We start from the raw sequence: 23,406 nt of genomic DNA, 5'->3' as shown, positions 1-23,406 counted from the left end.
TATAGTTTTCAACAAAATCAATTATTATGTCAAACCAATTGTTGCTGTATTTTATAACCATAACTCTAAATGAGTCGGTACATCTGCGACATTTGTCACATAAATTTATTATCATTTACCCTTTATTTTATATTGAGAAAAAGTTAGAAAGTTCAAGTATGTATTCAAAACGCTGACAAAATGGATGAAAAGTAGTAAATTTCCAAATTTATAGTTAATGATTTTTTGTCGCTCTATAATTTTAATTACTTTACTTTTTCGTGCCTGGATCCGACTACAGATTTTCTGCCCAATATCGGGCTACGTCTACACCCTTTGTATTTGCGAGCCATAAATCATCGAGGGTGCACTGTGATGGGCAAAGTCTGCATACTCTCAGGTGCTCCACGTTCTGTATTTCCCCACATTCACAAAGTGCGTCGCTGTCTGTCTTGATGCCCCATTTAATGAGGTTCTGTTTTACAGGGGCAACACCTGTGCGTATGCGATTCAGTGTTCGCCAGGTACTCCAGTCCAGGTTCATTCCATTAGGTCAGGTTCATTTTATAATTTTAATATCATTTGATAAGTCTGGTCTACTTCATTCTACTTACATGATTATTCATCTTCAGCGTTCCAAGCATCCTTTATGTTATAGCTGTGTCGTGTTTATTTTTTGACGCAAGCAATATTATTAGTATAAGCTCATTGTTAATATGTCGGTTGCGTCATATATTGTTAGTAAGAGATCCTGCCAGTCTATTTCTAGCTATCGGCGTAATCTCATTGTATTTTTCTTCTTAAATCTTGTTTGTTTTTTACTGATTACTATATTTCTCTGTCTCTTTGTACCAATCATATTAGACACTACAATATTTGACTTTCATCAAGAATTTCTCTCCAGTCGTCCCTATCCAATCACCTTTCTCCGCCAAGCACATATTCCCATATTTCTCATGTCTTCATCGATGTTATCAAGGAACCTTGTTTTAGGTCTTCCTCTTCGTCTCTGATCAATGGGTCTATCAAGGAGCGTTTATATAGCTGGGCCATTTTGTTCCATCCGCATTGTATGCCCTATCCACCTCAGACGTCCTATCTTAATATGTTTTACAATATCAGGTTCCTGGTATATTCTATAAAGTTCGAAGTTGTATCGTCTTCTCCACACTCCATTGTCGTTCACTGTTACATAAATTCGCCTTCGTACTTTCCTTTCGAAACATCCTAATATGTCTTTATTAATTTTTGTTAGAGTCCAGGTCTCTGAACCATATGTTAGAACTGGGCCTATTATTGTTTTGTAGAGTTTTATTTTTGTATTTCTCGATATAATTGTGGATTTAAGGAGAAGATTTAGCCCAAAATAGCATCTAAATTCTGCGGTTTATCTCTGCAGTAGTATTATTTTCACTGTTAAGGAGCGCTCCCAGGTATACAAATTCGTTCACTGCTTCGATGACGTCATTTTCTATAACAAATGGTCTTAGTATTTGTATTTGTGTGCTTATTTTCATATACTTCGTTTTGTTGGTGTTTATTATTAAACCCATTTTTGTAGCTGATTCTTTTAATGCTACATACGCCTCTCGTACAGCGTTTTCCGTTCTCCCAACAATATTGATATCATCAGCATATGCCAGGATTTGCACTGATTTATTATATATTAAAACAGTGATTGTGATTTGTGACATACGTATTACTTTTTTCAGAGCCAGATTGAACAGTATATAGGAGAGAGGGTCTCCCTGGCGCAGCCCGTTATTTGTTTTAAAAGGTTCAGACAGTTCCCCCTAAATTCTTACTCTACATTCAACTTTTTCGAGATTTAGTTTTGTTAAATTTACCAACTTATTTGGTATTCCTAGCTCTTTTATTGCTTTGAATATTTCTCTTCTATTGACAGAGTCGTAGGCTGCTTTCTAGTCCATAAATATGTGATGAGTATCAATGCCATATTCCAATGTTTTTTCCAAAATTTGTTTCAGCGTTGCAATCTGTAGAATTGTCGATTTACCACTTCTGAAACCAGCCTGGTATTTTCCTACTATCCGTTCTGCATATGGTGCCATACGATGACATAGTACTGTGAAAAATATTTTATACGCTGCATTTAGAAGCGTAATTCCTCTGTGGTTAGAGCATTCAAAGATATCTCCTTTTTTGTGTATGGTGCAAAGTATTCCAATATTTTAATCATTGAGGAGGGATTTCTGTGACTTTTTATTTGCCAATAATTACAGACAGTATGTGGTCATAGACATTGGCAGTCTTAACCCGTTCCACTAGTGCATCAGATAAAAAAAAACGAGCACTCCTTGGATCTCTTTCTTACAGCCGGACCATGTGACTTTTCCACTGGTTTGGTAATGAGAAGGTCACGTGGTCGATAAACTCCGGCAATTAGAAAGAGATGCAAGCACTACTAGTATCTTTTTTCTCTGTCATACTAGGGGAACGGATTTAGATTGCAGCGTACTGTTTAGGTATTATGTCTATGTATGTAAGGTCAAGTTGGTTAGAAACAAACCGAATTTAAGATACAATGTATAAAGCAGTTCATTTTATACGTATCCGAAACATTTCTTCATATTTATTAGTATACTTTTATTATCTTTGTATAATAAATGGTAATACATATGTCGTAAAATGAGTTGTTTACTGGAATATACTTTAAAAACATTTTATTGTCGTTCCGGCAAATTACTTTGTTTGATATAAAATATTTTTATGTTACAATAAAACGAAGATATTTTAATTAGAGTTTACAGTCAACTGAAATTGGAATAGACAATTTGATTTGTTAGAATACTCGTTCCTCGTCAACAAATGAGATTCACCACCACGTAGCAGGGGCTTAAGTACGACATCACCTCTTTAGGAAAAATAAAATATTAGGCAATAAAAATCTTTTTTAATGAACACGTGGCTCTTTTTCGTGAAAAATCCTACATGACTGTAATATGAGCACAATGAAAAGTAGACACATAATTATTATACGTAAAAAATGCAATCACACGTAGTACACTCTGGAAAAATATGATATTTTTGTTGAAACTTAAAGCTAAAAATACTTATAATCGGTTTATAATGTTTAGGTACTTAGCTAAATGCTTTTAAGAGCATATAATCTTTGGAGTTTGGATTTTTAAAAGCTTAAAAGACTGAAATTTCATTTTCGTTCTGTTTTTGTTTTAATATTTTTGTACGTATTGTTGGTTTTTGAAAATTATACATTTTTTTTATTTTAATATCTGCTAATTACCAGTAGCAGAATTATCCAAAGCTATTAAGACTGTCCATTTTTTAGGTCGCTCGAGATATTTCAAATTTTTTTTGTTATTAAAAGTCTTTAATATGGTTCATTTAACAATTGGTAAACTGAATTGAAGTCCTGAAATTTTAAAAATTCTCCGTTCCTTTCGAAAGTATGTATTAACTCCTGTGGCGCACCCAGGGGGTGGTTTTGGGGGTTAAAACCCCCCCAGGGCATATAAAGTAAACAATATATAAAGAATAGTAGGAAAATGTAAGTTGTCTTTCACACACAATACAAAAAATCCAAAACGCTTATTGAATAATTAAATTACCACTTTAAATCTGTAGAACACAATAATTATTGGATAAATACGCAATAATTAATAATATTTTTTATTATATTTAGATATAGATACCTAATATTAGGCTTATAAAAAATTAAACAGAACGAGTCTGTTGCGAGTAGCATGCGCCTACAGGACTGTATCTGCGGCGTCCTTGTGGACTATCACGGGTTATGTTCCACTGCATATGTTAGCAGTAGAAAAGAAAAGAGACATATCTATGGGAGAAGAAAGCATTTGACAACAGCTATAAAAAAAAGAAAGGGAAAGATCAATGGAAAAATGGCAAGAAATGTGGAACAACAAGGAAGATGATGCTCAGTGGACAAAGATGCTGATCCCGAGCCTAAGGGACTGGGTAGATTGTCTGTTTTAGGGCGTATCTTCATAGGATCAGAAAGACACATACAGATAAATGCCTATACTGCGAATATTCCGACATTGTTACTCACACAATGCTGGAGTGTAATAGATATACAATGGAGAGAAACAGAATGTATAAAGAAATAGGTATGAACCCTGTGACTGTAAGAGATGATCGTGAAGATGACGGGAAAGACGGAGGGATGGAATAGTGTTCACAATTACATCCAAGCAGTCATTAAAAAGAAAGAAGAAGAAGAGAAACACCAACCGGGATAATGACAGAGATACGATCTAATTGCTATTTTAATGGGAATAAATCGCAATTGAAGGTTAAAATAAGTTTATTGACGTTTGAATTTTTGATCTTTGATCTTGCACTGATAATTTGTGTATACTCCAACAATTAATAGAAAAAAGAATAGCGGTTGGTACAGAAGTACATCTAGCCTTCATCGACCTAGAAAAGGCGTATAATACAGTTTCAAGACTTAAATTGTGGCAAGCTTAACAACAACTCGACATTAGTCCATACCTTTTAGGAATAATCACAGAAGTATACAGGAACAATCCAGATTCAGATCCAGAACAGATCCAAAAGGAACAAAAAAAGAATAGGGCAAACCATGGTTGAATCAGTTCTTTGTTATGGCTCTGAAGTATGGACAATTAATGCAGACCTGAAGATAAGATTGTTGACAGTTGAAATGGATTATTTGAGAAGAAGTGCTAGAACATCAAGGCAGGAAAGGAAGACTAACGAATCTATAAGAAATAACATGAATGCTACAGAAACGGTCATTGACAGAATAGAAAGAAGAGGTTCAAAATGGTTTGGACATCAATTGAGAATGCCTGACAAACGTTGGCCCCAAAAACTTCACAAATTGAAGCCCCCTGGAAAAAAAAAAGAGGTAGACCTCGACGCACATGAAATGAAGGAGTTAGAAGAGCGATGGAATCGACAGGTTTGGAGGAGGAGCATGCCTTGGACCGGGAGGATTCCCGGAGGAGAACGGGAATACGGCGATAGCCGTCTTCAAAATGTATTGTATTTACAAGTTGGATTAACGTCAAACGTCAATAACATTATTTTAACCTTCAATTGTGGCTTATTCCCATTAAAATAGTAATTACTTTAAAATGCCACAAGAAAATAGCTTCAGAACAATACATAAGATCTAGATAAGAGAAGGGAGTGTTCCAAAAATGTCGTCAGCCTTACAGTGGCCACCCCACTTTCGGAGTACGGTACGTGCGACAGTCAACTGCGCATAAGTAAGAGAGGGTGGTTTTAGTTGGTAGGCAGGATAATAGATACCTGAATCTTTGGAACTGCTATCTTTAGTACTTTAAATTAAACTAAAACCCAAATTGTAGGGACTCAACATGGAGGTAGCATAAAAAAATTTCTAAACCCCCCCCCTAAGACAAATTCTGGGTGCGCCACTGATTAACTCATGTACCTAAAGTTTTCAGAAAAAAATACAGGAAATTAAATCTACATATTTAAGGTTTATAATGTATTTTTATAGAACAGAAAGAGGTCCGTGCTCTTCGATGGCACGTAAATTTGATCTTGCGATTGTTCAATAAGCCTTTGGACTATTTTGAAGTCGATCTCACGAAATTTTTGCAAAATTCTTCGCCTTAGCTGATCTTCATTTTGGGCTTCCCAGCAATTTTTATGCACCATTCGACTCAAAATAGCTCAAAACTCTTCTGTAGGCCTCACCTGAGGCACATTTGGAGGGATGTCGCGCTTGGGAACAAAATTTATATTTTGAGCAGTTAACCAATCTGTCGTTCTCCTGGCGTAATGGCATGACGTTAGGTCTGGCCAAAATATGATTTCAACATTGGGGTAATGAGTATTTATAAACTGAATAAGCTTTGTAAGACACCTTTCAACGTAATTGTCAGCATTGAGAGCTTCACCGCGAACACGTCCACCAAACGCAAACGGCATCACAACAAAGTTCGTTTTGTGTGTCTTGTACATTGCGTGTATAAAATCTGTCGTTGCTCTTCATTTTAGGATTGGATAAAGTAAAATACTTTTCATCATCAATAATAAGAATTTTACCAGGAAAATGAATGTGTCTCAATGCACGGCAACATCTAGAATTTTTTTCTAACTGGGCTGGTGTGTTCTTTTATACGTTTTAAATTATTTCTAGAGATTGTTCTTCTTACAGTTATTCGTAAAACATTACATCTTCGGCCAACATTTCGCAAAGTCTTTCCTAATTGGTTCTCTATTCCGTTCCCGAGCAGGAGTTAAAACTCTTGATCTTCCACTTTTGACCAAGTTAAGGCATGGACTCTTGATCTTCCACTTTTGACCAAGTTAAGGCATGGTATAGCATTTTCGCACTTTTTAATTGTCTGGTAAATCGTTGGCAGATAAATATTTTGAGCAATAAAAATTCTTACAATATTGCGTTTTGGTACATTTTCAACTAAACGATGAATACTTTGACGAATATTAAGTTTGTACAACATCTTAACGAATAGTGTTGCCCAAAATCGGTCTTGGTCTTGCAGTCTTGGTCTTGTTCTTGCGTTTTCGCAAGACCAAGATTGGTACCAATAATACTTTTAAATCTAAAATTTTCCGAAAACTTTAGGGGCATACGTTAGCTTGAAAATTTCACAAAATACGTGCCTTGTTAACTCTGACTTTCATAGAAATTTCAGCAAATAATCAGAAGAGAAGTCTGCTGAGTCCTTGTTGCTTCATACAGAGGTCACTACTGGCGTACTTAGGGCGTGTTATGTTACTATAACATCCATATTATTTCTTGTATTTTTATAGAACTAAAAAAATGCTCAAAACTACTGGATTCGATTATTAAAGAAGGGAAGAAGGAAGAACAAGAATGAAAAGACTCACAAACATCAGAATCGAAGGAATTATAAACGTAAAGCACGAAATAATAGATGATATAATGAATAACCAACATTATTGACCGAACATAACCTGAGTTTCTATAACCAGAAAATACAAGAATCCTAAGACAAGTGGAAGTTAAAAAAAGACGTGGACTACTCAAAGAAAGTAATATATTTGTGAGATAGGCGAGTAAATAATAGACAAAAGTCTGTAAAATAACGGCGATCGGGATCGTAAGGTATCAATTGTCCCAAGTGAGACCTAACAGTACGGTGAGCTGTTTGAAAGTGACTATCACACTCTAACAAATCATAAAGCTGTTAGCTGTCGCGCTAACCAATAACGTTACAATTTTATTTAAATTAAGTAATTGCTGATTTGGTTTATTAATCCATTCTTTCAAAAACCATCCGCCAGCCATAGACCTAAAGTGGAAATATTTACAATCATCTTCAAGTTTTACTATTGCTGGTAGACGTATTGACATGGCAGGCATGATCCATTCGATAGAGAATCTGCTAGTTATCCTGTTAGTTCAAGTTGATCTTTGCCTAGTCATTTACTAGATATAGTTCAGGGGAGCAGTTTAAAAGTTTTTGAGTTGTTTTTTGATATGTGTCATTGTTATTATGTTTTTCATTGTATAAAATGTATATAAGATCTAGAAAATTTAATATAAAGCATTTCTTCGACTGTTTAACATAGAAAACAAATGGTATTATGATAAAAACCTAACAAAAATATCAAATTTTTCAAATCCCTCTCGTAGTTTATAGTTCATATTAGATATATATGTTTTTATGACCTTTTAATATTATCGTTGTGTCAAATAATATAAACTTGGTCTTAATACTTATATTATTAATATTATCGACAAGGCTAATGCTATATACTACAGTAGCTCATTGAAATTTATCGTTTCAGGGGTCCAAATTATACAAATAATAAAAAAATGTGTCAAAATTTAAATCTAAATTTTTATATGGTAGTAGGCTGTTGCACAGACATACGAAAATGCTGTGTACTTGCTTTAGTTCCCTAATTATAAGTACAAACCAATAATCGATTATAATGTGCCTTGAGAATTTATAAAAATGCAAAACTGTTTTTCGAAAATATCCTTGGACAGTTTTCAAATCAGTAAATATTTGAATTTATCTTGAAAGATGAAGAGTTAGATCGTATGAAGGTTGGTAAAATTTATTTTCTAAATGTATAGCTGCGATACCCTCTCTTTGATACGCCCCTGGTAGGTATTAAAAAACTACGACGAAATATTTTACACAGAAGTTCGTATTCTACTCGAAAGTAGGAAGTAACTCGTCTTTTTTATTGTTTTTAATGGACAATAATTGATAAAACATTGTATATTGACTCCCAATATCATAAATAACACTGCAACGATAGAAGAACACTGTAAATCGCGTAGTTAATTAAAAGAACCAATGAGAAAAAAACGTAATACGTGCTCACTACATCAAAGATCTCAAAATTAAATAAATGGCATATTTCAACCACATTCCTTTAGGTTTTGAATTAAGAACAATATTTGTCATTTTATCTAACAATAAAACACTAAAAACTTTTGTTTTCAAAACTTCCACAAAATTTATTATCAGTACAGCGGTTTCGGCAGAGTGCATTTCTCAAGTGATCTATTTTTGGTATGCATTTACACTTTATACTCTTTAACTGAATAAGTTGAAAAGGGGAGAACTGTTTGTCTCAAGTTGGTCTCAGTTGAATCCAAGTCTCAAGTTGAAAGTCTCCAAGGGAAACTGGGTACTTAGAATCTATATTTATATTATTGAAATCCTTTTGATGTTCTGCTATAGGTTCGATAAAAGTTCTACTTGTTTGACCGATGTAAGTTTTTGGGCAGTCGCCACATTAAAGTTTGTATACACCACTGTGTATGTGCCTTTTCTTTTTGCTCTTGTTGTTCTTAATATATTTGCCCAAATTGTTGTTTGCTTTGCATACGACCGATCATGACATATGGCATAGAAGTGCGCGAAGATACCAACAAAACGAAACAGATGCTAAGGGTTGCCGAAATGAAAACCCTAAGATCAATAGTGGGCAAAACAAGAAGAGACAGGGTGAGAAATACAAACGTCAGAGAGCAGTGCAAAATTCAAGATATTGTAAGATGAGGAAGGCAGCGTCAGAGGATGTGGTACAATCATGTAAGTCGAATGGATGAGAATAGACTCCCAAAAATTGCCCTAGAAAACAACCCGCCCGGTTCAATACCTTCCGGAAAACCACCTAAAAGGAGGGAAGGTTGGCAATCTACCTCCCTGGAAATTATCCAGAGGCAGCTTCAGAATTAAACAGATCGAATAACCTCCAAGAAGTAGAAGAAGAAGAAGTTCTTTGCTTTGAAAACTGGTGTTATTTCATTCTTTTTTATGTGTTCGGCTATTTTTATTGATATCTTGCCTGAATATGGAATCGATCAGAAGGTACTGACTACTTTTTCTCTGCTGATGAAAATACTAACTTCAGGGCTTTCTTATGTAGTTTTTAATTTAGTATCGCGGACACGAGAATGCCTTGTTTATAAAAAAAATACTATACCCGGCAAGATATTTAATACCTACCATACTGCCATGTCCACTGCACTACAATATTATAATTACAACCGCTATTGTGTTTATCGTGAACATTGTTGGACGATTTAATAAAAATTATTAAAAAAAGAATTTAGTATCAAAAACTCCACAAAATTTAGAAATTTACTGCTATAAAAATGTCTAAAACATTTTCATGAAACAGTTAAGAAAAAATTTTTATAAATTCCAACATTATTAGGCATTATGTGAAGACAATAAAGAAACGTATTGCCAAAAATACGCCTATATCTTCTTCCTTCTCTATTTGTTGTATTCCCTCTATTTTCTTAATGTTGACTATTATTTGTTTTGTACTTTTAGCGCCTACGGTATTCTATAAATACTATAAATACTGTTCTTTGAATGCTGTATGTGTTTCTATCGGAAATAAAATATTTTTCAAAAAAATTAACGCCATTTCATTTGAAGAATAAAATATATATTTGTGACAAACTTTAAAAATTTTTTAATTAGAATATAAAACATGACAACCAAATATGTGTATGAATAAAAACTCGCACTGACATTTCTACCCAATTCTCTTATTTGTTTTACGATTCGTGAAGCAAGTAGTTAAAGAAGAGATAGTTGCCAATAACAGTTGTACAATACTGCTTATGTCCAATATACTCTGTTACTTCCTGGTGCTTAGCCAGTTACTTAAGCAACTGTTTAAAGTTCTAAGTTGTTACTGACTCAAGACAATCTCCAAATCCTCATTGCTTGTACTATAACCTTTCATTTCGAGAGGAATTTTTCTTTTTTTTTATGTGTTTTAATATGTCCTATTTGAGTTTGTTCCCTGATTCGTGCCGTCTTGTAACCCTTTAAAAGCTTCGTGTAGAACCTTTTCAAGTTCTTTCAGTAGTTGTTGGTTATTAATAATAATATTATAAAGGCAGTCACAATAGGAATAGCAACATTTCACTTTTTATGATTGTTTAAAAAAAAACAAAATCAGCTGTACATCTTTAAGGATTTGTCCTTCAACAACGTGTATAAATTTTTCAGCCTTTTTTTCTTTACTGACTTGGATCGTGTCTTTGCTATCATAGCAAAGAGTCGGCATCGCCTGTAAGGTGCGCCAATAAATGTATCACATCAAAAAGAAAGTGACGCATACAAAACTGATAAAGATGGAAAAATTTGAAAAAAAAATACCTTTTTCACATTAATATAATATACTTTGGTGATGTTTCAAGGTAATCTCGTGTTGTAATAGTTTCACTAGGTCAATGAACTTGATACGCACTACATAAAGGATTTTTAATTTTTCAACTTTTACCCTAACTTTTATATTACAGCTTTCTTACGAACTATGTAGGTGGTTTTCAAACTAATCGATGCAGAAATATCACACAAATTCAGTCAGTTACATAATATAATAGACCTCTTACTGATACCCATGTATTTATTCTGAGTTTTTTCTAACTGATTGTAAAGAGAATATTGATTACAATTATTGTTTGCGATCTTGCATAGTGTAAAAATATTTTATTTCCGTAAACGCGGTAGAAATTTTTCTTTATTATATTTTTTGTACTTTTTTAATTAATAAATTTTCTTTGCTTTTTGTTTATTTTTTTTTCTTTTCACTGTTTAAGTTACACCACAAAATTTTCAAAGCTAGCATTTTGTATCTGGTACCTGTAGGGTAAGTATTGCTGCATTTGGCTTTTTCTTTTATTATAATATGTAAAAAAAGGATATGAGAGTTCTTTTGTCGCTTTTGGGTAATTTTTAAATAAAAGTAAACAAGTTTTCCGGTGTTGATCTGAAGTTCAAATTCTTGGCTTATCCAGCTTAGCCGTTCGGTAATGGTAATCATTTCGACTTCGTGCGCTGATAGCATAAGTGTGTCATCTGCATATCGCAGCAGGTTACTGATTTTTCTGCCCCCTATAGTGATTCCTCCATCTCATTCGTCTAGTACTTTCCTCATTGTATATTTAGAATATATATGTTGTATAATAATAGACTTAATATGCAGTCATGCCTAGTTCTTTTCTTTATTTTGAACTCTTCTTCTTCCTCTTCTTCCTCTTCTTCCTCTTCTTCCTCTTCTTCCTCTTCTTCCTCTTCTTCCTCTTCTTCCTCTTCTTCCTCTTCTTCCTCTTATTCCCCTTCTTCCTCTTCTTCCTCTTCTTCCTCTTCTTCCTTTTCTTCCTCTTCTTCCTCTTCTTCCTCTTCTTCCTCTTCTTCCTCTTCTTCCTCTTTATAAGCAATTCTGCTTGTTCATTGGCGGATTAATACCTCTATGGAAGGTTGTCACTCGTGTATCTCTTGCTATTTTGACCACGGGCCTCTTCCATTCTGCTTATGTGGTTATTCCATTTTTTTTTCTATTTTGTGTCCATTTATTTATACACCGTACGTTACATCTTCTTCTAATGTCTTCACTTCTCTTTCAATCTCTTAGCGTATTTCCTGTAATTCTTCTCAGTACTTTCATCTCTGCCGCTTCCAGTAGCCTTTGCGTTGTGGCTATGTCGGGTCTTGTTTCTGAGGCATATGTCATTATTGGTCTTACACTGGCTTTATAAATTCTTGATTTTATCTCAGTGTTATTGTGTCTGTTTCGCCATATAGTGTTATTAAGGCATCCTGCCAGTCTATTTGCTTTTTGTACTTGATCTCCCGTTTCTCTGTCCAGGTCTTCATAGCTAGACAGTTTAATTCCAGGTATTTTATTTCCATTACTTGGGCTATCAATATTGCGTCGTCCGCGTAACAGAGTATTTTGATTTCTTTATTTCCCATTCTCTATCCTCTTCCTTTGTTAACGCTTTTGATGATTTCATCCATGATCAAATTGAAGAGCATGGAGCTCAATGAATCCCCTTGTCTTATTCCGCTGCCTATTTCTATAGGTTCTGTAAGTTGTCCATCTATTCTGACTTCCATTTTGTTGTTTTGGTAGATGTTTTCATAGTTTTTATAATATTTAGGGGAGCATCTCTATTATACAGAAGATGGATTACATCTTTGAGTCTTACTCTGTCAAACGCTTTCTTGAGGTCAATCAGACACAGAAATGCTGGTTGTTTTGAACTCATTTGAATAAATTCCGTGTACTTTAACTTTGGCTGAATTTTTATTATACAGATTTCTTATTAGGTACTCCTATATTTCCCATTATACTCCAAAGTGGATCCTATTTTAGTGATTCGAGAGCTTTTGTGTAATCTTCGAAACAGAGCAGCATTTGTATATTATGTAAGCGATAACGAATACCCGAATAATATATTTGTTTCTTCTACATTGTTTTCTTATAATGTAAGTTTGGATATTAAAATATCTATAAAAGTTATTTACATTTGTTTTATAAAAAAGGTCTTGAACCGATAACAAAAGCTGTAAAGACTTGATGAAAAAGAACTGTCAGTAACCGCTTTTTACATCTTTAGCATTTGGAATGGATGTGGTCGAATGCGTGATGATACCTTGCCCTAAATTTATGTTGGTGTTTTCAAAATTTCCCTATTTGAATTTCAGAATTGAAGAACACTATAGAGACGCAAGTAAATGAACTGAAGTCTCAAATAGAAAGTAAATGTGTTATGCAATGAATTTGGGGATACCACAAGGCACTTTCTGCGGGCCGTCTACACCATAGGTCGCCGTTATAGAGAAACACACCAATAACTTATTTTCGAAACCATTTATTTTCACAAAACAGGGTTCCATCGAGATCCGCTTGTATAGAACTTCTTGGACGATTGGAAATAAAAGCAATATTAGATGATTTTTAGAAATACTTTAAATATATTTACCCCTACTTATACACCCTCAGGTTGTATATTAAATAAGAAGTTATATACAAGCTATGTACCAGCTACAGTTTGAAAGTTATTTTACTAAACGAGAAAGTTTACTAAAATAAGTTTGCTGTGACCCCTTTTACAAAACTAATTTTGAGAAATTTATTAGGGTCAGGATTTGACAACACTACCAATAATTATTTTAGGAAAAGCAATTTTAAAGATAAACACAGGCAAGTAGGTCCTTATATAAAGAACCTTTCGTTTGTAGGAGATAATTGTTGCAAATTCTAGCCCATAACCTCCACTTTATACATTACATAGCGATAATAACCTGGCCATGCAGCAAAATGCCTCTAAACAAAAAAGAGACTGCGATAAACATTTAACAAAAGACAAATATATTATGATGACATGTGTTCAATCATACCTTGCCACGTGTACATTAGATGTACCGATAAAAGTTTGGCATGAAGATAGCAGCAGTATAACGTCACACTGAACAATTTTTTGAGGTTAATTTAAAAAAAACACACACACTGGTTAAATTTTTGTTTAATATAACAGTATATTTTGGTACGAAATAAATTTAAAATTATAATTCAAAGAGCGTAAGAGCTGGTTCACTCTTCATGCGTGTTTAGGTTATGGTGAAATATTCCTAAAGGAAATATTGGTTATTAAGATTTGTCAATTTTGATTTTATATTATAGCGCACATTTTACTAGAAAATTTCGTGTTAAAAAGACATTTCTCCACATATTCTCCTAAATTTTTAATAAAATGTTTAAAAGATAACATGCTCAATATAGCAACGAATTATGCAAAAGTACAAATAGCGAAAAAAATTCTAAATGCAAACGTTTAGACCTAACTTAACCAGGTCAAAAATAACCTAAAATTGTACAAACCTTTGAACAAAAAAAAAGTTAATAAAACAATATTGTTGTAGTTGAAATCTATTAAGAAAATTGTTAAATTTTAAATTACTGCAGTGCTGTCAAATGTCACATTGTCACATTTGACAGACATCAGTTATACTGCTGCTTGTTTTCTACGCCATTTTCATTATAAAAAGCATCATAATACGTTTGTAGTAGTGTTAAGCAAATTGTTAACAGGTTTTGTAGATAGATAAATAGTTTAACCTATTTTTTTGTAACGTCAAAAATTTATTACCAAAAAAATGAAAACGTGTGCAAATACCGAAACGAAGGTCTACACACGGATCATGTGGAAATTTAATGAATAGGTTTTATGTTTATGTTTTAGTACATATGTATAAGTAAACTTAGATGTTTAAAAAACAACTGCTGTGGATAAAATTGTTGTTTTTGCTAATAGCGAACAAAACTTTTTAAACTGACACGTCAGTTTTGAATTGATATTGACACTTTATCTGTAAGAAACCCCTTCAGCGAAGCAAACTTCCAACAGACCACAATTTGCACGTGTACGGTACACGAGGCAGCACTAACATGCTAAGAAGTCACGTACCATTGATCGTCGCAGGGTAAATATGTAGATATATCAAATATACAACACATTTTAGAAGACTGTCAATACAAATAAAATAAAAATCGTTTTTAAGCAACAGAAAAACTTCCATTTTTAAGAAAATATAAACATAAACTTATTCTGTCCTAAATTTCCTATGTAATCAGTGTGTGGTTCTTAATTTTAATTTAGAAAATTTTTTAAAGAACGCATGTAGATTTTTAATATGAAGAATGTTTGGGGCTTTCCTTCAAAATTTTCTTATAAAACACATTTTCGTCTTTTCCTAGCACACAACTTAATGATGGGTCATCCAAATTCCTTGTAGTTTTAGATCAAGCCTTAGATGTCTTTAAATGGTCATCGATAGAAATCACAGAACATTTTCTTATTATCGAATCTGCAAATAAATATTAATGTTTAGTTTAGAAATTTTCTATTTTGCCCTTCAATAAAAAAAAACATTAAGAAAAGGAAAAAAGAAATTCGTGGTAATAAAAAAAATTGAAAAGGGTGATGACCTCTAAATATATTTGCAGCAAAAATCAAACACTTCAAAAAAGACAAAGAGATACACTTGATGAAGAACATTCATTGCCTATTATGTTTTATTCGGAATATTTAAGTAGATAATACCATAAAAAACATATAAAGCTTTTATTTAAGTCAGTCTATAAAAACTCAGTAAAAAAAGCTTGTAAATAACAATTTTTAAAAATAATGACGTAAATTCTGGTTTTACGATCAGTGTATCCTCCCTAATAAAACTACTAGACGAGGAGAATATCGAAATCTTGGTAAAGCTGTTCAGTACAATTTATGATACTGGTTACATTCCGCGAGAATGGCTGCAGTCATCCTTTGTGATGATCCCAAAAACAGCTAATGTCACAAAATGCAATGAACACCGCTTAATCAGTTTAATGAGTCACTTGCTGAAACTCTTCCTTAGGATATTACACTCAAGAATGTACAAGATACTAGAAGAACTTAGCGGGTCAACACAATTCGGTTTTAAGGGAGGACTAGGAACAAGAGAGGCAATTTTATGTTTGAACACTTTAATACAAAACTGTTTAGATCAATGAAAAGATGTCTTCCTCACCTTCATCGACTACGAGAAGGCATTTGACAATGTTAAACATGATATCATGATGGAACTACTACATAGGGCCAACATTGACCAGAAGGAGATCAGAATTATTCAGAATCTATACTGGAACCAAATGGCAAAGGTGAGGATTGATCAAGACCAATATACGGATGAATTTGAAATCCGGAAAGGTGTCCGCCAAGGCTGCATACTCTCTCCGATGCTTTTTAATTTAAATGTTGAAAATATATTTGCGGAAGCATTAGAAGACACGGAATTAGGCATTAAGGTGAACGGCATACCAATTAGCAACCTACGCTATGCGGACGACACAGTGATTATAACTGATAAATTGGAAGATCAGCAGTTATTACTTGATAGGGTGAATAGCGTAGGTAAAAAATATGGCCTCAAAATCAATATTTTGAAAACGAAATATATGGTCATTAGCAGAAACTCTCCAGAAAAACCGATAATATGCATAGGTGACGATCGCATAAAACGCGTGAAAACTTTTAAATACCTTGGCACCACAATCAATGACCAATCGGATCCACAACAAGAGATAAAAACCCGAATACAAATGGCAAGACAAGCTTTTGTGAAATTCAGACCGCTCCTATGTAATCAAAACCTACATTTCGAAATACGCTACAGAATGGTCAAGTGCTACATATGGTCTATCTTGCTTTATGGCATGGAAACGTGGACTTTGAAAAAAACATCTATCAACAAACTTGAAGCATTTGAAATGTGGTCATTAAGAAGAATGATGCGCATACCTTGGGTGGATAGAGTTCGAAACGATGACGTCCTTAAGAGAGCCGGCGTGGAAAGAGAACTCTTTAAATTAATTAAAAAACGCAAGATTGGTTACCTTGGGCACATATTGAGAGGAGCAAAATATGAAATACCACAGTTAATCCTACAAGGGAAGATCGAAGGTAGGAGAGGAGCCGGCCGCAAACAATTATCATGGTTAAGAAATATTAAAGAATGGACAGGAATACACAATACAGGCGAGCTATGTCACGCCGCCAAGAACAGAATTCTAGTAATGAGATAGTCGCCTACGCACTTTGGTGTATGGCATGTTAAGAAGAAGAAGTATCCTCCCTAAACTCACGTATGGTTCACAGACGTGGACACTCACCAAGTCTAATATGGATAAAATAGTAAAGGCACAAAGAGCGATGGAAAGATCAATGCTATCGATGAGATTTATAGACCAAAAAACAAACAAATGGATTAGAAGCAAAACCAAAGTAAAAGACGCAGGAGAACATGCTGCCAAATTAAAATGGAGCTTCGCAGGACACAATGCCCGACTGAAGGATAAAAGATGGAGCCACGAAATACAACAATGGAGAGCATGGTTAGCAAAGAGAAGCAGAGGAAAACCACAATATAACGTGCTGACTGGATTGAGAACAAAGAAAATAAAATATGCTGTGACGCAAATGCTCTATTATTGATATTCTAAGATGAAGATAGTGTACAAAGATTGGTATACAGATTCAACAAAAGGCAAACGAATTTAATACGACGATTTCAACTGAGAAAACCAAATCAATTGTATTACACTGAGAGTGGCTCAAACCGATATAATACTAAACTACTCACAGGAAAGTGAGTCCGCCAATCCGCTGAACAATCGATTCTACTAAGAATAAAGTATTTACTTACTTTTAAAATACCAAGCTCTTCCTAAACTTGAACGTGAAATAATCTACCTAATTTCAATAATTTTCAAAATGTTTCATGATATTCGACATATAGAACTATACTAACAATCCAAATCAAATTATTTTGACTAGTAAACAAAGGATTTGTGTAAACTATTGATGTAATGGAACGCATTTTGTCTATTAGTGAAACAACTAATATATTTTATACTAATGATGAGCATACGTAAAACAAATATACACATATACATATAACATCACATATTCAAGCTCAGTTAAACAAAAACATTACCCGGATAATTGATCGGTTCCGAAAAGGTCTATTCTACAAATTTGTCTAATTATCAAATTTTAGAGCGGTAATTCGCCATCGTTTGGAAGCATATTACGTTATCTATAAACTAAAAACACTGTAATTCTATCGATGACAGATTTAATAATAATAATTGTGCTTATAGATGTTATTCAAATGGATGTGCATATTTTAAAACCTTTAACATGGTCTAATCTTAAAATAAAGAAGTTTTTTGAATCTAGAGAATAAAGAAAGTGAAATAAGAGTCGTCGTATTACGCATCTGAAAGGCATGAATAGGCTGTCATGTCTTTTCGATGCGTAATACGCACGCTGTTTTAAATTTAATAGTTTATACGTCGTTGACGTAGACACACTAACTTCTATTTTGTGTCATGAAAGGTAGATGGCGCCTACGTAATCTTGTTCACTCTGTAGTGGGAAATTAGAATAAAGAGACAAACTGGTCTTTAAGTTTGTCTCTAAGTTTGTGATGGTGACATTTTGATGGGCATAACAGCGTAGAAGATTTCGACTGTTTCATATTCTTTATTTTTCCACATTCGCAAAGTGCATCGTTGTAAGTCTTTGTACCCCATTTAATCAGACTAGGTTTGACATAAGCAAAACTTTTAAGTTTACCATTGTGCCCTAGAATCTACAATAGAGATCTGGTCTATATGACGATTTCGGTTGCTTTGGGGTCAATTCCAGCTCACGGTTCTGAATTTATCGACAGTATTCTGGTGCAGAAAAATTTATCCGAAGAATAAACCTGACACAGTTATACGTGAACAAAATTTTTCGCCTCTTTTCGCGAATAAGGCAAAAGTTACGTTTAATGGAGGCGCTTACAAAACAACGAGTGATAGTCTCTTTTCGGAAAGGAAAATCTAGTGATATTATATAAAGGCTAATAGACTAAGGCTGGTAAGGGCGCTCATTTTTCCCATAGCAACATATGCATCCGAAACGTGGACCTTAAAGAAAGCGGATAAAAATAAACTGGACACTTTTGAAATGTAGATATACCGCCGCATGTTGAGAATATCCTTGATTGATCATCGCACTAACGTATCGATATTAGAACAACTTAAAGTAAAGGATAGATTGCTTAAACAAATACAACAGAGATATTTGCAGTATTTTGGGCACATTGCTAGAAGAACAGGTACGATGGAAAAACTGATAGTCGAGGGTAGAGTTGAAGGAAAGAGACCTAGGGGAAGATCTCCAAGCCGCTGGGTAGATCAAACAAAAATACTGATTAACCAAGGGTTACATGAAGTCGAACAACTAGCCCAGGACAGAGAAGGATGGAGAGAAATCGTGAAAAAAATGTAAAAGGTCTGATGGTGTCACCACATCCCAAAAGGGATTAGGACTGAGGAGGAGGAATAGACTAAGATGCAAAGACAGGACATGTCATATAAAACAGGGAGACCAAACTTGTTTTGGGAAAGTTCAGCTGAAAGAAAGGTTGTAAGATGGTATAGAAAAAAATGTAAAAATGCTGACAGAAAAGATCGGGAGAAAATAGGGGCAATACGATGGGAAATGATGGCGCAGAACTGATAAGAGTAGAAGGAAATAATGAAAGCAACAAAAACTTACTAAGAGTTGTAGAACCATTGATAATGATAATAGTTTTTGAAGCTTCTGGAAGGTGATATATGAGTGCCTTTCATCGAACATGTTTCTGAATATTGGGCAACATATCTACAGTTTTATGTAAATGCAGAACCAGCTGCCTAGTACAGTAGAAGTAAAGAGATGTCTGTCATACACGTTTTGTTAAATGCATCGATAAGTTGTCGAGCGTTTCTAGCCGTATTGCTTGTATATGTTCTGTACTTGCCAGACAAAAAACCAGACTTCGGCTGTTGAATTTAAGACTTTTGGATTTACAGTCCATATACTGCGTTTGCCAACTGTTTCCTCTAGGATACATTAATCGTTCATGTGCCAGATTATTTTTATTCGAAGAATCTTCCTTTCACAGCAATACCAATATCGTCGGAGTAAACGGACCATGCAGAAATTATTTTACAATTTCCGTTGTAATGTTCCCTACACATACCTATTCATTTGACTATCAAATCCAGCCTCGAACTCTACTGTAGGTATCGACATCTCTATTATCGTTAATTAAAGTAAGCAAGTAATTTGGTGAACTATTTTACCATTGATTCATACATTTTCATCATGTTAATCTTGATATTTTGAAAGTAATTAAATAATTCGTTCTCTCATCAAAGCGAAACTTGAATTTTGTTTTACAACAATCAGTTACTTAGACCACTATTTTAATGAAAAATTTACAATGACTTATTGAAAAAAAAACAAGAAAAATATGCACGACCATGATTTTTGGAATTTATAATTAGGAATCAAATCCAACTTTTATTTTATATCGAATATCGCTGTATGTATCTACAGACAGTACACTAAAATGATAAAGTCTGATATTACTTTCAAATCACAGATTTTATGGTACAATAAATGCACAAAGAGAAATATCAAAAACGGTTTTAACAATAAATGAAAATAAAAATTTATATTAAATTTAGATAATTTTAACTCAAAAAAAAATCAAAAATCTATAGTGGTTTTTTTCCTTGGGCTTTATTGTGCTATAATTTGGTGAATTTTAGAATAATAACCAAATCATTTTAGTGTGACTATGTCCTTGATGTCGCATGTCATTAAAGACCTAATTGTTCGGTGTTAATTGTTGTTGCCTCCGTCTCTATCTCTTTGTGGACACCTCTCTTTCTATCTTGTCTTCTTGTAAGAATCTTTTATATAGAGTGAGAAGAAATTTTCTCTAATTTATAATAAACCTTTTGTACTGAAATAATCACTTTGCTTTTAGATAAATGTACAATATCTGTATAAAAAATCGTATAATCAACTGCTTTTGCAATAAGTATTATTTAAAACCTGTACTTTGTATTATGAAAGTAATTTTTGCTCACTCTATTTATTCGACCAACTAATACATTATGTACATGACTTAGCATCCATTTACACATAGTTTTAAATATTTTTTAAACTGTATTATGTTAGATTTTCAGCTGTCTCATGTATATCTAGATTTGGAGCTGTTTGTGTAGATTGCACTGCTTAGTCTCTCTGCACAGTTTGCCTTTCGTTTTTGTAATTTCGCAATTTTCCCACTAATCAAAGATTTCATTAAACTAAAAATTTTTTAGGCAAAAATGTTAAGAAATTCTGTTTCAAAATTTTTCACCAGTTTGTCCTATGTAAGTTTTGCAATACAGTAACGGGACGAGAGTTTTTTGAACATTTAGATACATAATTCTCATTGAGTGTGCCAATTTATTGTAAAATCATACTGTAGTAATAATTTGAAATCAAATACAATGTAAATTTGTGGAAATATAGAAGGGGTGTGCGAAATTTCAAAAATTGGAACTATTAGTTAGCATTCGTTCTCGAAGATGGCCATCGTTTATCTTTTCTATTGTCTCTATGTCAATTAATTCTATATCATGACCTTTCTCTTGGTAGCATGTAGTGTATCTATGTCTATCTTTAAATATAGAAAATGTGTAGTATATTAGACTATTAAAATATATATAAATATAAGTGTCGTTGCTCAATTATTTTTTGACAGTGTCTTTTTGGCAAAACGCAATGTTCAATGTGGAATTTGGGTGAAGTCAACGTGAAATTTACCTATAACACTTTATTGGCCAGTCTGTAAACAACCGTATGACGTTACTGTATAAATATAGTCTTTAAACATAACCTCATAATATGTCCTTAAGGTAGATATCTGTATGTAAAAACAACATATACAAACTTATTAGGTTTATGAACTGGCCTTCACTTTCTCTTTTATAGTTATACATTCATAAGAAACCAATGCAAAACAATGCAAACATCTTAGTAAGTATGCTTAAATGTATTTTAGAACATGTATTTGTTACCCGGTTACCAAGGTTTCCTATAAGTGTTTTGTGCTTGTTTCCATAAACACTGTTTCCACAAACATGATGGTTTGAAAGTTCTGGGTGGATGTGGTCTTCACTTTCTCTATACTTAGGTAATATTGTGAAGAAGTGCCTTCTCTAAGGACAAACAACATATTTTAATAATACAATTGGTAAGCATATATAACACAATTCTAACCAGAGTGTACTAGTAAAATGATAATGGTATAGTAATATAGTAAATGAAAAGTGATCAGTGATTGTTAGTTTGTAGATGTTACCAACAAATTTTCTGCAATTCTCCATTGCTTCACCAAATGAAATCGCCAAAAAAAGTTTAAAGTAGTTAGGTATTTTTTGATTCTAAAATATCCTAGTACAGGTATAAACTACGCTCCTTTCGTATTTTATTAAGTTTCTGGAGAGACCGAGAACACTTGACTTACTTGAACTATTTTCTTCAACTCTCTGAGAGACATAGGGTATCTAGGAGACTCTTCCATTCGTTTTTATTTTGATTTAAGTTTCTCAGCACGATGCTTCGTGCTTCCTTGTCAATGATACTAACTGTCTAACTCGGCGTCTAACTTCTTATGAATTCTATCTCAAAACTTCCGTTTTAATAGGAGCATCTGGTTCCATAAAGAGTCCGTTGTATTATCTGCATTAAGACACTGGTTTGCCCTCTCCTTCCACAATACTTCATTTGATATGAGCTCAGGTGACCAATGCTTCGACTGAGACTATGATTGATAAACAACTAGACCGGTGGTGTTGTTTTTGTACCTACTTTCCAGGTCTCACAGGCTTACAACAGCACAGACCTAACGTTGGTGTTACAGATGCAAAGCTTGATATTTCGGAAGATGTATATCTCTCTTGTAATGTGTCTTTCTCATTTTTACAGAACCTACACGAATGATCGTTTCCTTAAATTTGCAAATGTTTGTTGATTTTAATCAGACTTGAAGTACAAAATTCACTGCTATGTTTGTCAAAATTAAAAAAGTATGTTGTGAAATAAGTTTGATTAACAAAACATAAAAAGAGAAAAGATATTTCAGCTCTCTGTTTTATTAAAATATGTTGTCCTCAGATAAAGGTTGACGAACTTTCATACAACTGGAAATACGCTCAAAAAGTTGTTCCTACTGTCTGTTGTTGTTTTAGATCCATCATAAAAACGTAACAAAATATATAAGCAATTGTATTACGACTTTAGTCAGGTGTGTGATATAAGTGTTTAACATTAATTCTGATCTCAGCGTTTTCATATAGTTATTCTATTTTTGTACAAACCTAATATATTGACTCTCAATCTACATTGTTAAGTGTAAGGGATTTTTTTTTAACAAAACAATGATACGTTAGGTTTGTAAAAGAATCTGAAAGTTTAGATCAAAAACGCCGAATATCGTACCACTTTTGTAACGATTGCGTAAAAATTAAAAATCTAAATTAGAGACAACGACACATATACCTTAGAGAAGAATCCATTTTCTTATTATCTACATAAAAAGTACGGCCAGATTTTGGAAATATCCAACAGGATGCTGAGACAGACAATTTAGATGGTTTAGAAATTATTTTCGTACGAGTCACTTCTCTATTTCAAAATTCCGAAACATGGTGTCCGAAAAATCTTAGCGCAACAATATC

The 23,406-nt window shown here is 33.5% G+C and overlaps 1 protein-coding gene across 7 annotated transcripts in view; it reads left to right on the top strand.

Moving 5' to 3' along the window:
- cpx (synaptic transmission protein complexin) overlaps window positions 1-23,096 on the top strand; it is a 972,531-nt gene extending 949,435 nt beyond the window's left edge. For 5 of the 7 annotated variants that reach the window (XM_072530669.1, XM_072530668.1, XM_072530670.1 and 2 more), the window contains one exon: window positions 12,954-23,096. In XM_072530669.1, coding sequence (XP_072386770.1) covers window positions 12,954-13,027 — 74 coding nt within the window. In that variant the 3' untranslated portion in view covers window positions 13,028-23,096. Of the gene's footprint in view, window positions 1-11,062; window positions 11,113-12,953 lie in introns of those variants that run through there. The other 2 variants (XM_072530673.1, XM_072530667.1) reach the window with 2 other exon arrangements.
- The last annotated feature ends 310 nt before the right edge of the window (window positions 23,097-23,406 follow it).

This window comes from Diabrotica undecimpunctata, chromosome 4 (genome assembly GCF_040954645.1).
Source record: "Diabrotica undecimpunctata isolate CICGRU chromosome 4, icDiaUnde3, whole genome shotgun sequence".
Taxonomy (NCBI): domain Eukaryota; kingdom Metazoa; phylum Arthropoda; class Insecta; order Coleoptera; family Chrysomelidae; genus Diabrotica; species Diabrotica undecimpunctata.
The sequence above is the reverse complement of the archived record's forward strand: the minus strand, read 5'-3'. Positions and strand labels throughout refer to the sequence as shown.